Below are 15,218 nucleotides of genomic sequence, written 5' to 3'. Positions count from 1 at the left end.
TCCCATTGCGCACCATCTGGGAGGCAGCCGCGGACCACTAGTGGTTCGTGGACCGCACTTTGAGGACCACTGTTCTAAAAGGCCTCTCACGACACAGGGTGCTCAGGGCCCGGCCATCTGCTACTTTTAAGGGTGGGAGGATTTCAAAAATATTCAGCTTTCAGCTCTCATTTGCCCTGATGTTGAAAATCTAGGGAGGGCAGCTTAGCCTTTGAGGAAATGATGAACCCACTATGCATTTCAGCAGGGGCTCGTGGGACTGAACCTTTCCAGGGGCTCTTTTTCATGCTTGTGGCACTTTTACATGTCTCACAGGGGATGGGACTGAAACACCAGCAGCTGCCACATTGAAACCCGGTGAATTATTTGCTATTCGTGACAGCAGCATTTGTGCAGGAAAAGATCCGCAGCGGAAAGAAGCACAATGGGTAGCGCTGGTGAGGAACAGTGAGCAATAGGCAGAAAGATGGGTGTATGGGCGGAGGACAGCAGATGGAGGATCTCAGAAGGTGACAAGATTGGACAAGATGAGTGGGCAGAAGAGGGGGAAGCGAGGAATGGAATTTATTTGGGGAGGAAGCAGAGACGGAGGGAGCAGAAAAGGCACGGAAGGAGATACAGAACAACACTAGCAAGATACAGCAGGCCTAGAGAAGAGACCAGCAAAGCCACTGAACTCTGGTGGGGAATCACACCCAGTCCAGGATCCTCTGGCTTTGCAGTTTTTAAAACCTTTTACTGCAAGGGAGGAAATATTTACTTTTCCCCTTTGCAGCCTAATCCCCATCGAGGTATGAAAATCACCTCTGCAACCCTTGTAGGGTATGATATATACTTTTCCATAGACAGCTATGTGAAATCCTCTACCGCACTTTACAACTCAGATGCTTTGATGGCTCTGAAAGCAATACTGCCCTGGAAGGCTTTTCATCAGCAGCTGGGACCTCATTCTGTAGCTATCAAAGGCCAGGTGACTGAGTAAATGCATAATATACACAGTTTCAATGTGTTTTTCAACTAATTATCCAGAGGCAGCATCTGCTGTCATGGCCAAGCCAAGAGAGCGGAGATTTACAAATGGGATCTACAGACAGTCGCTTCCTTTTGAAATAATCGGGAAAAAATCCAGACACGCAAACGGCGGTGTTCCTGGTGGTCTCGTCCAACTTCAAGGTACGGCGCATGCTGTAAACAGCGGGAGAGATTCACAGCCGGACAACAAAATCAGCAGTAGCGGGTAATAATAATAAACAACAGGAATAATAATATAAACACGCATATATACCAACCGGTTCTCACGTCAGGAGTCCACTGCGCATCTCCTCCTGAGAGTTAAACATGACTGAACAGGAGAAAGCCATGCATGCCAGAGGAGAAAACATGAGTGAGCCGCCAGGATATAGAAGGAGCTGAACGCAAGTGCTAACTACCCAGCATTGTCCAGAGGGCCACAAAGAGCTAGAGAGGCATCGCCCAATTGGCTGTGTTTGACCTTGCCTGCCGATATCCCTTGGAAGTAGGCAGAGATGCGTTTCTTTAGATGCTCCAGTCGGTCCAATCCCAAAGGCTTTCAACTGGAGCCAATGGGGCAAGTTATTTGAAAACAATTGTTCATGGCTTTGCACAGTCAGTCCCTCCTTTATATATTCATGTCAAGAACAGCTCAGGATGGTAACATACGACGACAGGCTTGGATAGGTATAAAGCATAGTTAGGTCTAATGGGAGTGCACACCCCGGAAGAAAAGATTTGTGATCCTTTTCCTAACTATATCCATCCCTGAGAAGTGATAGGAATTAATTTTGGGCTTGTCTGTATTTCACGGATATTCACCAGTGGGCACGAGAGAATGGGAAGGAAACATCACACCAGATGACTTCTCTGTTTATGTCCTTTTTAATTGGTGGGGATCTAGACAGTGTCCCAAAAGAAAAGCCAGCCTTTTAAAAACTCCCGTTCAGCTGCTTATGTATGTGGCCTGAGATTTCAGTGGCAATGAACACCAGCAGCTCCCATTCATAACCAAGGGGAAGCCTTTCCCTTTCTTTCAACAGACGTTTGCTGAAGCCCCCGGTGTGTCCAGGATGTGCATCAAGGAACTTGATCTATGGCAATCTAGCTATGGACGGTAACAAAAGCAGAACCGGACCCTTATAAGAGCCAACAAACGTATCTACATTTCAACCAATTTCCAAAGAGCACTCATCCCATCCTCCCGCACATAGCAGGATTCTGGGCCATCTGTTTGACTGAAACTGGCTGTGTTCTTAAAGCCTTGTTTTTATGGGTCGCATGTTTAGTGCTGGAGTATTCCACTGACAAATATCTTCTAGGTGCTGGGGGCTCGTTTCAAAAGAAAACGTAGCAGAGAGACAGAGCAAGAAAACAGCAAAAGAGAAAGGGCTCCAAATAGCTTTGAAGTTCCTGGCACAAAATACAAACCCCAAATCCAAAATTTTAGACTGGTTATACATCCCTTCAAGCAGCGACGGGCAACCTAGGCTAGTGAGTGGGCCGCAGGAGTGACCCTCCTTCATCCCAGTGGGCTGCAAGGTTGTTGTAACCAAGATGGTCTCCCGGGATAGGGCAGTTTTGCTACCTGCGCTTGCGTCCCTAGAATTTGCGGCAGGTGTTGCCTGAACCGTAGCAGCGCTTTGATTGGATGCAGAAGGAGCGCCCGGGTCTTGGACACTGTTGTGTGCCATCAGCCCGCACCTCGCTGCACGGGCCCTGGCTTTAGGGAAGTGTCACTTTGGTGATACGGGTTGGAAAAAATCGACGTGGATGGAAACCAGCAGAATCTGCCTAGGCAACAGGGAACAAAGGCTCATGGGCCACGCATCAAGTCCCGATGGGCCACATGTGGCCCACGAGCCAAAGGTTGCCCACCACTGTCTTAAAGTGAGCGGCTAACACTCAACAGACTGAAAAAGGAACCAGTAGATCAGCTACCAATGTTAATTAGGGACGTATTTTTGAGGTAAAATCATGAGAAATTGCCCCCCTCCTCCACCTGAGCTGCTAAGAGGCTGACAGGCCGGCCTACTCTGACACATTCAGACTACACCCGGCTGCTCTGCAGGAACAGCTATGGAGCCATTGCTCTCTCGTGGACAGACTCAGCGTGTTCGTGGCAAGGAACGTGGCTTGGGAAAATAAGCGAGTGTCTTGGTTTACTGGTGGGGGGTTAAGGTGGAAGTTTGATGTTCCCTGCAGCAAAACTCGGCAGAGGAAGTTCCATGAGGCACACCCAGTCCGAGCAGGCTGGCTCTGGGTGGAGGAAGGAAGGAGGTGCTGAATATGCACAGTAGGTCAGCTCTCCTCAGCAAGCGCAACTCAGTGTCGCTCTAACAAGGATATTAGTGGAGCTGGGCATGGATTTTTTTTCTTCCCCGGTTCCATTGATTTTGACCGTGCTCGAGACCTGCTTATTCACAAGCCCACGCAGGCCTGAGATTTGTTCTGGAGCGCTCTGTTGTTTGGAGGGCCCTGTTCATGCTTACCACTCCACAAGGAGACCTACATAGTGTGGGGGCCCTTGGATACTCTTCTGTGTTTCCCTAAAAGGGGGCGGTTTCCTCTTTCCAAGAGATGCAGCTATGGAACCATCCTCAATGCTCCTGGGGCCCGTATTGTAGAGCAGAGGTTCTCAAGCTTGGGCCAGGTGTTTCAGGTGGTCCACCAAAATAAACCAGAGAATAGGGCCAGCGCTGGACTTGCTGCTGTGGCCCGGTGCAGAAACCCAAATCCGGCTATACAGGGCTGAAGCATCTAAGCTCAGGGGAGCAGCCTGTGGCATGAGGCCATGGGCAGCTGTCCTGCTTGCTACCCCGCTAAAGCCAACCCTGGCTTTTAAGCCCCTGGTTATGCAGAAAAACAGCTGTGGCACTGGCAGGCCGAGCAATTTTTTTAGCATTTTGGGGGCCTAGGGAAGAAAACGGTCGAGACCCCCCGACTGTCCATGTTTGTTCATCAAATATCCGGGCTTTCCTCAATTCCCCATGGCCTTGGTTTCTCTGTTGGCATCATGCATTGCTTAACCGGCTGAGACGCTTCTTCCCTTTAAAGCGTTAACAGTGCTTAGGCCAAGTTCTAATTCCCACAGGCTTAGAGACCACACGCATGGTTTCAAAACCTTCTTCTGCGGTGGTTTTGCTCCTTTTCTCCCAGGGGAAATGGGACCCGGCTGCTAGGAGAGTGTTCTGAAGACAGATTCATGATGCCTTTGACTGATGGACCTGACTCCTGTGGGCTGAGGAACCCTACTACTCTATTAGGGTATGTCTAGACTAGCACCCTAGTTCGCACTAGGGTGGTTAATGTAGTCATACGGACTTGCAAATGAAGCCCGGGATTTGAATTTCCCGGGCTTCATTAGCATATTGCCGGGCACCGCCATTTTTAAATGTCCGCTAGTGCGGACTCCGTGCCATGCGGCTACACATGGCACGGACTAGATAGTTCGGACTAGGAGTCTTTTTCCACGAGATGTAATGATAGTTCGGAAAAAGACTCCTAGTCCGAACTATCTAGTCCATGCTGCGTGTAGCCGCGCGGCACGGAGTCCACACTAGCAGACATTTAAAAATGGCGGCGCACAGCAGTATGCTAATGAAGCCCGGGAAATTCAAATCCCGGGCTTCATTTGCAAGTCCGTATGACTACATGAACCACCCTAGTGCGAACTAGGGTGCTAGTGTAGACATACCCTTATATACCTTAGGTGCCCCATTTCATAGAGTTGGGTTGAAACACTGAAAATAATTCACACTGGGAAACTGGAGAACACTGGAAAATTTCCTTGTATAAAACATTTCTGGCCAAGTCTCGTATTCTTGTAGCCCTTGATCACTGCAGTATGGAAGTGTTGATCTAGCTAGTAGGATCTGGTAGAACAGTGAAGACTGGTTCTGATTCAGAACAGTGGCCAATTCCAGGTGCTAGATTCGACGACCACACAAAAGTCGCTGCCCGCTCCTCTCAGAGGCTCTGATCCAGCAAAGTGCTTAAGCAAATGCCTAGTGTTAAGCACATGAGTTCACATACTCGGCACGTGCTTCTGGCCTTGCTGAATTGGGGCCTGCCCCCCGTTGCCTTCCCCGAAGGGGGTGATAGAAATGTGCCTCCAGTCTATTTTAGTCAGCGTTCCACCTTAATTTTGTTTTAAAGCGTGTCCTAGGATGGTTATTAGTCCAACATGCAGAGTGCAAACAGTTTGGCCATAACCAAAGCGGACGTGGCTGCTGTGCTCGGAGTCAGAGCGTAGGGCTGAGGTTAGCCACTTACCAAGGAACCCCGCTTGTACTGACTATACCATGTGGAAGGCTGTTCTTTGGGCCAACGGGCCAGTTTGCTCTGTAAAATACGAGACGGGTTAAAGACAAACGGAAAACGGTGGAGGGCCTCTTACCAGTTTACCGCGCTTGAATTCACTGAACCAGGAGCCTGGAGTTTCCTTGGGCCAGGAAGTAATTCTAGCCTAAATTGTGGACGGAAAAGTGGGAGAGAGAAAGAGAGAAACAAACAAAGAAAGAAAAAGTTACATTCAATTTGCACATTCTGGGTCTGTCGGTGTCTCACTGAAATGGTCCAACTTTTTTTAAACACAGACAGTTTCTAAAATTTTACACACTGGTAATAAAAACAGTCTGCTGCACCTTAGGGTCCCGACAGCTTCTAAATTACAATGTTCACGGCTTGACATTGGGGTGAGGACATACTACCATCGCCCACAGGTATAAACTGCCTTGAGAGCACCTTTCATTATGAAGAGGTCAATGAGCTGTAATTTCTAGATGTTGGCTGATGGAAAATTAGCAGCACATTTTGGAGGTGGATGGCAAAAGAGAGAGAAAGAAAGAAAGAAAAGTATTAGTGGTAAGTGATCCATTTATCTACATGGGGACTGTGGGGGGACCAGCACTGAGAACAGAGAAGGCTGATGTCAGTCCAATGTCAAATCCAGATGTGCTGGGGCCAGAAGAGACTAGACTAGGAGAATTAATAAAACACCAACATCTGTTTCTTGTGTTTGAGCACCCATAACATACTGTACACGGAATATGTAGTCCTTGGCAGGTAATGAACCATAATACGTGAGCTGTCTATAATGATCCAGATTATGACCTTGAGAAGGAGAGGAGTTGCCAGACTATCCTTCCCGGAGGACTGTTTACAGCTGTGAATGTGAATATTCTCTCTTTCCTGTCAGAACAAGGGATGTGTTTAATGGGGGAGGAGGGAGGGATAGCATCTCGTTTATATTCCCTCATTATTCCACAAGTTTCCTCACTATTGCTTTCACTCTCTCCAAGAGCAATGACTGAATGAGATGTAGGTGCTTTGGGATTATTCTTTCCTTCACAGGATGAAAACCATTAGCTGAAATGGTGTATTTTTGCCATGCTGCGGATGTACCAAGGAGTGACACATTTTAAAGGCTATGTAGCGGCCCATAACAAAATAACCACAAACACCTATGCAAGCAATAAATGTTAATGAGGTAGATCATCTCATTATTGCACATGGAAAATAATTGGCTGCACTCTCTTCTCATTTTTGCCAGCGTATGTGATGGAAGAATCAGTCCCACTGGGCGTACCGCAATAACATTATCTACTTGCAAAGGCAACATTGAAAGGATTTTAAAAACTACAAACACCACACTCAGATGTTTATCGTTTAATAATCTATGAGTGGAGGAGAACAGCGATGACAACAAAGAACCTATGTGAAATTCTGCACTGCACCTCGCTTGTTCCAGGCTGATGTTTATTTCTAGGGTTGAAATGATCTCAGCATGTTAATGACTTGTATCAGGCTGCACCAGGAGTGATGAAACTTCCTTGCCTACACCCTAACCCAGCTGCAGCATGTGAAGACCTTCTTGGTGATACTGACAGGATCATTGAGAGCCACCTTGGAAGAGAGCCCATTCACTTAGCAGAGAAACTAAATTCAAAACTAGGTCTTTACACCTGATGATCAGCTCCATAAAAAAAAGCGGATGAAGAAGGGGCAAAGAAGAGGATCTTACTGTAACTGAGAGACACTTAGGGCATGTGTACACTACCCAAAAGATTGATGCTCCTGCGGTCGATCTTCTGGGGTTCGATGTAGAGGTTGTAGGATAGACCCACTAGATTGAACTCAAAGGGCGCCCCCATTGGCGCGGTACTCCTGCTCCTCACGAGGAACAAGGGAAGCCGATGGGAGTGTTTGCTTCCGTCAACCTCCTGCTGTGTGGACGGGGATGTAAGACACGTTGACTCCTGCTACATCATTTATGTAGCAGGAGTTGTGGCTCTTACTTCAACCATCGCATGTAGCATAGACCAGGCCTTAGAAAACTTGTTATGGTCAACTGGATGTTACCGGTGTTAGTCCTGTTTGAGTTACTACTGGGGGAACTGCGAGGACGTGAGACCATCACTGTACATTAACTAAACTGATTCTAACCCAGCCTGAATACTAACTGAATGTCATGAACTCTCCTGATCCTAGGTGGGGTAGTTGGGAATACCCAAACACCCCACATTAATAACAGGAGAAATGACAGCGGATCATCATTTCTCCCGCTGTGTCAGAAGACTTGGTCAAGGTAGTAGAGGAACCAGCAGTGCTGAGGGACAAAACCATCAAAGTAGCAGCCACTACTGCATTGGGGATAAAAAGAGTAGATTAAATAAACTTCATGGAGAACTACAGTAGAGACAGTGATGGAGAAGTTTGCCTTTGTAAAGCAATGCCAAAAAAAAAAAAGTATCAGCATTCATCATGCTTGAGAGATCATCAAAACCATGCCCTAAAACACACTGTAAAACCTGTGTACGCATTCAATGAAATGCTCTCACTAAACACATTCCAAAACCAGTCCTGAATCTGAGCTTACCCAAACGCATTGGATCTTTTTGACTTTCCATTGTTCAGTTCACCTAATCACAGTGATGGATCGTGAATATGCACAATAGCAAACACTCCATTATCATCCTCAGAGGAAAAAAATATACAGTTTCTGGGAACTTACTCCTTCCGATTTCTTATCAGGGAAGATACAAGTCTCTCCACCAGCTGTGAAGTTACAGTAAACTTTGAAGGAGTCCCTCGAACAGCCTTGGTTAGGATCAACCCAGTATTCACCTGGACGTTGGAGGAAAGGGGAGTAAGTAAGAATGCATCAGAACCTCCACGACTTCCTCCACGCCAAACCCACCCATTTCCATCCCAGGGATAAGATTGTATTATATGCATAAGCGACGAGGAGTCCTGTGGCACCTTATAGACTAACTGAAGTGTAGGAGCATAAGCTTTCGTGGGCAAAGACCCACTTCGTCAGATGCATGTGGGTCTTTGCCCACGAAAGCTTATGCTCCTACACTTCAGTTAGTCTATAAGGTGCCACAGGACTCCTCGTCGCTTTTGCAGATTCAGACTAACACGGCGACCCCTCTGATATTATATGCATGTGGACATCCTAAGCATGTTTCTTTCTGTATATTAATGAATATAACAAAGCTTCATTGTCAACACACAAAGTGCAGTATGTGGAACGGTGCATACATTGATACAAATTCAGAACCGGAACACTGCTGTGGTGATCCTGCTGCAGCCTTGTATACACTGGGGCAATTTCCAAATAAACGTTTTATTAATTCCAACCCCTGTTAGGGGCTGTTGGAGTGAGTGGCAGCCACAGCGTAGACAAGGTTAGAGGGACCACACGCAGCATCATTCAGTGTGGCGCCAAACTATCTTTACTATAAATCCAAACTGTAACTTCATCCTTGACAGGTTGGATTTATAGTAGAGATGGTTTGATATTTTCCATCAAAGTGGTTTTTCACTGGAAAAATTGGGGTCATTTCACAAAAAGGATATCTACTTCCTGTGGAAAATGTCAATGCTTTATTGAAAAATAGAATGCCTGAAATCCCCCAGCCCAATTTTTGGCTCCAAACTGAATGGTGCTGCAATGCCTCATAGGAGTTGCAGTTTGAGTACTTTCTGCTCCGATTCTCTTCTACAGGCTAGACTCCCTGGCTTAACTACACCTTCCAGGGTGCAACAGGATGAGGGACTCTTGAGATGAGCGCCTACCCCTCATGTTTGCAGGAAAATTCAAATCTCGTTTTCCTTCCAGCCATAAGCTGTATTGACAGGCTGGTGTGGGTTTAAGAATTCTGCAGCTGGGCTCTCTCTCTGCATTGCCTTGGTTCTCCTCCCCCTCCCCACCACATCACCGCCCCGAGACCCTACCATCTGGGAAGTCAGGGTGGCACAGCTGCAAGTCCTTGCAGGTACGTGCTGGGTTATGCTGAGTGCCCAGTGGGTGCTTCATTTGCTCGATTTCCAGTTTCAAAGAGTTTAAGGAGCCGAAGATCTCCTCCATGCCGTCCGCGTAATCCATGTAGTTGTCGGTGTTCCCCTCATCAACCAGTTGGCTCGCATCAATGTTCCGCCTGGTCCTCTTCGAGGACTGCATAGGTAGGGGCTGGATGACTTCCCCAGGAGGACCCTTGGCAGGAGGAAAGAACTCGCCATGTTAGCATCACAGGGAAAATGTGACAGAAGCGGAAGAGAAAGCCATAGGAATGATCATGCTGCTCTTGCGACAGGAAGCTTCACCAGCATAGGACAGACACACGGAAGGTCTCAAAGATCCAATGTGAACGTAAGAACGGCCACACTGGGTCAGACCAAAGGCCCATCTAGCCCAGTGTCCTGTCTTCCAATAGTGGCCAATGCCAAGTGCCCCAGAGGGAATCCAACAGAACAGGGAATCCTCAAGTGTTCCATGCCCTGTCGCCCATTCCTAGCTTCTGACAAACAGAGACAAACCCTCTCTGCCCATCCTGGCTAATATTTATTGATGGACCTAACCTCCATGAATGTATCTAGCTCTTTTTTTAACCCTGTTATAATCTTGGACTTCATAACCTCCTCTGGCAAGGAGTTCCACAGATTCTAATGAAAGTTCTCAGTCGCCATACATGGCTCAGGCATTCAACCTGTGAGGTAGTAGAGAGTCTGGGCAAGGAGTGCAGACTGCTGGGAAAGTCTTTTGCTGGTAACGATATCCACCCTGGTTGCAAAGTCTTCCAAGGAAGTTGCTCCACCTTTAGGCTTTGGGTTGAACCAAAGCCTCTCTCCTGTTTTCATTCAACCTTCTTTCCTCAGCTCCCCCATCTAGTATTGCCAAGGCACCCATCTCCTTGGCATGGACCCACTGGACGCTGCATCTTTAGCAAAAGCTCTAGGGGTTCTCAGAGGTATGTCACCCACTAATTCTAGCTCTCATTTGACACTACACTTCACCACAATGGGTTATACTTACAGGAGGTCCTGGTGGGCCTGGATGACCAGTTTCCCCTTTTGGACCTGTTGGACCCTGAGTGCAAGAACCAGAAAGAAGTTTGAGTGTCTCACTCAATAAAGACCAGCCACCATACATTTCCCATGCAAATCCCCTTCTGTTAAAGGAGCTCTCCGCCAACCTCCTGCTCCACCAAGCACACCTGGTTCTCACTAGGGCTTGTGAAAATATTTTTGGGTGAAAACCAGATTTTTAACCTTTTGCAGAACCTTTTTCATTTGGGCAGAATTTTCAGATATTTTGCCTACAAAACTCCAGAAGCTGTTTCGGTGCAAGTTTTTGGCAAAATGTTCATATTTTAGTTAGGATTTCTGAGAAAATTTTGTTTTGTTGTTTGATTTCAAAATATGAACATTTTAAACCAAAAGAGTTTTCAGAATTGGAAACAGAAATGTTTGGTGTTTATTTGCATAGTGAAAGACTGAGTTTTGTGTATAAAAACATACTGGTAAACATGTGGGTTTTTTTTTAAGTAACGACATTGACAGTTCCAACTTCACGAAGGAAGAAACAATGACATTAAACTAGTTTAACTGCATCTTTTCCACCCATTTCTTCATTCTGTGTTACAATCTGAAATCTACGACTTTTCTATTTTTCTGTCCCTTTCTACCAGTCCTTTAAGGTCTCCATCGCTACAGCAGTAGTTTTTCTTCTGTCTTTTCCCCACTGTTTTGATATTTCTGATCTTCTCAACCATGTGACAGAAAGTACAATGGGCTTAAAAGAAACATTTTCACTTATCATTGTTTTCATTTACAGCATGAAAGGACCGAGTTTGCTAAAGTAATCCTTAGCTAATTGCCTTGAGATGATCTATAATGGTGAAAGTATATTATGCACCTAATAAAAGTTCCTCAGCATCTTAGTTTTGTATTGTCTATACTTACTGATGATCCTTTAGCACCTTTTGGACCAGGGGGACCCTGAACAGAGGAAAGGGAAAATATATCATTAGCACTGTGTTTGTGGGGGGGAAGTGAAATCATTTAATAGTCATTTGGTTTTCTCAATGAATTCCCTTCAGCCCCATTTGTGTCCCTGCTTTCATTTTCTGCTGACATTTGAACAGTTAGAATTTACCAAAAAAACATTCCCTGAAGAAATGCTTGCACCATCGCTCCCAGAAATGTGATTTTTTAGGTGGCACACCCAAGAGTTTGTGTCGGCCATGCCTATGCAACCCACTCGCATGCTCATCCAATCAAGGGACAGAAACCCACCCTATGATATATTAAAGCCATTATATCTGAACATCCCATACTGAAACTTTAAATAAACAATGCTGATCAGCATAGAGTGTACAAACTTCAAAAATATATTCACCAAGTTAAGGGAAATACATAATACAACAATGGCTTGTGGATACTCCACAGGCAGAAAAAGGAGTGAATTGATTATTTACCATGAGGGGTTTGGATCATACCATTCATTTATTTCTTTTTTATGCCATCAAACCTCTATGCCAGGAATGGGGAATCTAAGTCCTGGGGGCCGGATAAGGCCCTGGCTTCCCTGGATCCGGACTCCAAGGCTCAGGACTCCCCCCAGAATTGGGGGGCCCATGCTGGTGCTCCAGGATGCCCTCTTATCCCCCCACCATGGGGTCAGAGCATGCAAATTCTACTAGATGGGGCCTGCTTGGCTCTGGTATGGTATGTGAGGGGAATGAGGGGAGTGTCTTTCTCCTCAGTCGGGGGTCATGTCAGTGAGGGTTTGTTTGGTTTTTTTTTCGTTGTCACTTGTGTGCCCCCCCGACTGATTTTTCTGTGGGTCAGCGGCCCCCAACCCAAAAAAAGGTCCCCCACTCCTGCTCTACACTCAACCCTCAGTCAGAACATTCATTGTGCTCAGTGACTCTCATCTCTTTCCTTCCCCCGCTGCTTGTTTCCTTAGCCTCTTAATTTGAACGTTCTTCATGGGCTAGTCCGGATAATCCTAATTTCTGTTGGTGAGTATTTACATCTAAGGGCAATGCCACTGCAATCAATAGGCCCACTCAGAGAGAATCCTCTGAACTGTCATTCATGCTTAAATTTGACACTTTACACCTGAGTTTGAATAAAGACTCTAATTATCTTACCCATTACAAAGATAGCTTCCCCAATTATCACCTCTAATATCATTAACTCACAGACATTTACCTCCCCGCCATCTCCCTTCTGTTCTGAAATTTGATTTGTCCTTTTCATATGTGTTCATTTTTTTTTAATTGTATCCTTTGGTATATATGGTTGTGACAATTTTCTTCCACTATTTGATCTGAGGAAGTGGGTCTGGCCCACGAAAGCTCATCACCTACTAAACCATCTTGTTAGTCTTTAAAGTGCTACACAGTCCTGTTTTTTGTTTCAGGGAGAAAGAGTAAGTAAAGATTGCTTTATCTAGCCCAGTGTTTCTCAAACTTTTTTTATAAAGTATCCCTTTAAAAAAATAAAATGTTAAGTAACCCCAGTATCTCCAGTTTTCAGACATGCATTTTTTCTACCACTGCAACAAATTTGTATCAACAACTTAATCATAGCCAGGTGGGCGATGACATTTTTGGGTGTAAAAAGTACAAAAATAATAAAGCGCTGTAAAACTTTAAACAAAAATTCAATTTTCTCCAAATTTCAGTTGTGTTGATATACCTGCCAGACTTTTCTCGAGTACCCCTAAGGGGTACCACCGGCTGAGAAACACTGATCTAGCCTACTGGAAATACAAAGACAATGGCTGGTTTAAGACAAAACAACATGTGGGTGATATTTATCTTTTCCCTGAAATGATACACTATTCTTGAACAGATGCTTGGCATAACATATCAATGAACCTAAAGCTGGTTCGATGGCGCTGAAAGATTTTATTAATCTAAACCGGTGAACATCCAGGATCTTCCCAACAGTGCTGTGCTCAGTACTGAACACTAGGAATGATCTGGAAACAACAACTCATCACTTCAAAGTGCTTCACACATATTAATTAAGATGTACCAGACTCCAGGGAGAAATGCATCACACGATTATCCTGACTTTATGAAAGCCAAGGTAAAAAGCATTTAAGAGACTCATTAAAGGTCACACAATGCATCAATGCAGAGCCGGAAATAAACCCAAGATTACAGGTTGAACCTCCAGTCCGGCACTCTCTGGTCCAGTAACATCTGTGGTCCGGCATGATGTTAGTTAGCCAGATGTCCATTTATCATGGATGTGACCAAGTTTCCCATGGTCCCATAAATTTTGTTTACAGCCAGCAGTCCTGGCTCTGTGTTCTGTGCTGTTATTTAGCTCTAATTGACCCATCAATGTCTTCTAAGAGCCCAGCTAGTGGTGGAAGTGTTGGTCATACTGCTAGACAATATTGGCCTCCCCTGGTTCGACAAATTCTCTGGTGTGGCACTGGTCAGGTCCCAAGGGTTCTGGACTAGAAAGGTTCATCCTATATTTGACTTGCAGGTCTGTGTTTTTACTGCCTGACCAGATAGATTTTTTTATTTCAGATACATACCGGTAATCCTGGTGGGCCTGGAGGTCCAATGGGACCAGAAGGACCATTGATACCCTAAAAAGTAAAGGCAAAAGAATGTTTATTTCAATGTATTCATGTTGGTCATCATCTATGTACCATGAGCTCAGATGTCAAATTTTGGTGCTCAGTGACTGATGACTGAGCATGGAATAAAGCTCCCTTCCTTCAGGCACATCCGTACAGGTCTGAGTGTCCACATACCGAGATCAGCGTACCACCCTGAGGCTTGACTCTCCACAGCAGCGGTTCCCAACTACTGGGCTGTAGCCCATTGCCAAGCTCTGGCTCATTCGCTGCCTGGCCATGGCGGCTCTGGGGCCAAAGAGCCGTGCAGCTGGTGGCAGGAGGAGAGAGCGCGTGAGCCTTCAATAGCCACTCCCCCTGCCCGCGTGGCCGATTTTGCTGCTGGCAGCAGCAACAGGAGATGGAGCAGGAAGTGCCTCCCTTCATTCCATCCAGGTAAGATGGCAGCCCAATTGGGGCTCCGCACTCTTCCGCCCCCACCTCTACTTCTATCCATGGGGGTGAGCACAGGGAGGGAGGGAGCAAAGAGGTGATGGGTGAGGTTAAAGGGCATGGGGTGGGGTCAAAGGGTTTTAGGCACTGGGGAGCAAGGGGCTGGGTTGGGGCCAGGCAGACAGATATCATCTTATTTGCATATTTGCTTATTCATTATTTGCACAATGAATATGCAGATATGTACATTTGATGTTACCGCTCCACCAAAAGTTTGTGAATGGGTTTGCCTGTCCCCCATGTAAAAAAAGTTGGAAACCACAGATTGAGAAGAGCTACCTCATTTCCTAGTCTCCCTTGTTTCCATTAGAGATAGGCCCAAGTTACCCACTTTCCTGACCTTTTAGAGCACGGGGATTCAGCATCTCTTTGGAAGGACACATCCAACTTTGGATCTGAATCAGAACTTTCCTTAAGTTGACCAACTTCTAGTTGATGACTATCTCTAGCTTCTATTGGTACAGCGTGGTACATTTGTGTAGGAAATACCACTGAAGTGTTAGCAAAAGCACCCTGTGTCATACTGAGATGATGTTTCTGACCAGAGAAAGCCAGCGCTGCTATTACGGCACCAAAGGAACAAGGTTTTACTCCCTTATGACCAGTATGAAGACTGAGCATCACTTCCTAGGCACATTTAATAAAGGTCTCACCAAATGTCTCCAAAGTGCCCCTAAAAACACCTACCTGTTCTCCTTTTGGTCCGGAAGAACCCTGGGGACCTGGGAGACCTCTGTCGCCCTTTTCTCCTTGCTCACCAGGGGGCCCAATGAGACCAATTAAACCTGGATGACCCTAGAGAAAATAAATAGCAGAA

General features: G+C 46.0%; 1 protein-coding gene across 2 annotated transcripts in view; it reads right to left on the bottom strand.

Moving 5' to 3' along the window:
• The window catches only part of COL5A1 (collagen type V alpha 1 chain), a 319,312-nt gene that overhangs the window by 14,151 nt on the left and 289,943 nt on the right, over nucleotides 1-15,218 (bottom strand). Inside the window, exons 58-64 of one of the 2 annotated variants that reach the window (XM_075905279.1) lie at nucleotides 15,089-15,196; nucleotides 13,865-13,918; nucleotides 11,263-11,298; nucleotides 10,334-10,387; nucleotides 9,256-9,514; nucleotides 8,027-8,139; nucleotides 5,287-5,355 (exon numbers count right to left, since the gene is read on the bottom strand). In XM_075905279.1, coding sequence (XP_075761394.1) covers nucleotides 5,287-5,355; nucleotides 8,027-8,139; nucleotides 9,256-9,514; nucleotides 10,334-10,387; nucleotides 11,263-11,298; nucleotides 13,865-13,918; nucleotides 15,089-15,196 — 693 coding nt within the window. Of the gene's footprint in view, nucleotides 1-5,286; nucleotides 5,356-5,410; nucleotides 5,480-8,026; nucleotides 8,140-9,255; nucleotides 9,515-10,333; nucleotides 10,388-11,262; nucleotides 11,299-13,864; nucleotides 13,919-15,088; nucleotides 15,197-15,218 lie in introns of both variants that reach the window. The other variant, XM_075905278.1, reaches the window with a different exon arrangement.

The sequence above is a fragment of the Pelodiscus sinensis genome, chromosome 22, assembly GCF_049634645.1.
Source record: "Pelodiscus sinensis isolate JC-2024 chromosome 22, ASM4963464v1, whole genome shotgun sequence".
NCBI classification, from domain to species: domain Eukaryota; kingdom Metazoa; phylum Chordata; order Testudines; family Trionychidae; genus Pelodiscus; species Pelodiscus sinensis.
Note: the sequence above shows the minus strand (reverse complement) of the source record. Positions and strands in the feature narration are given on the sequence as shown.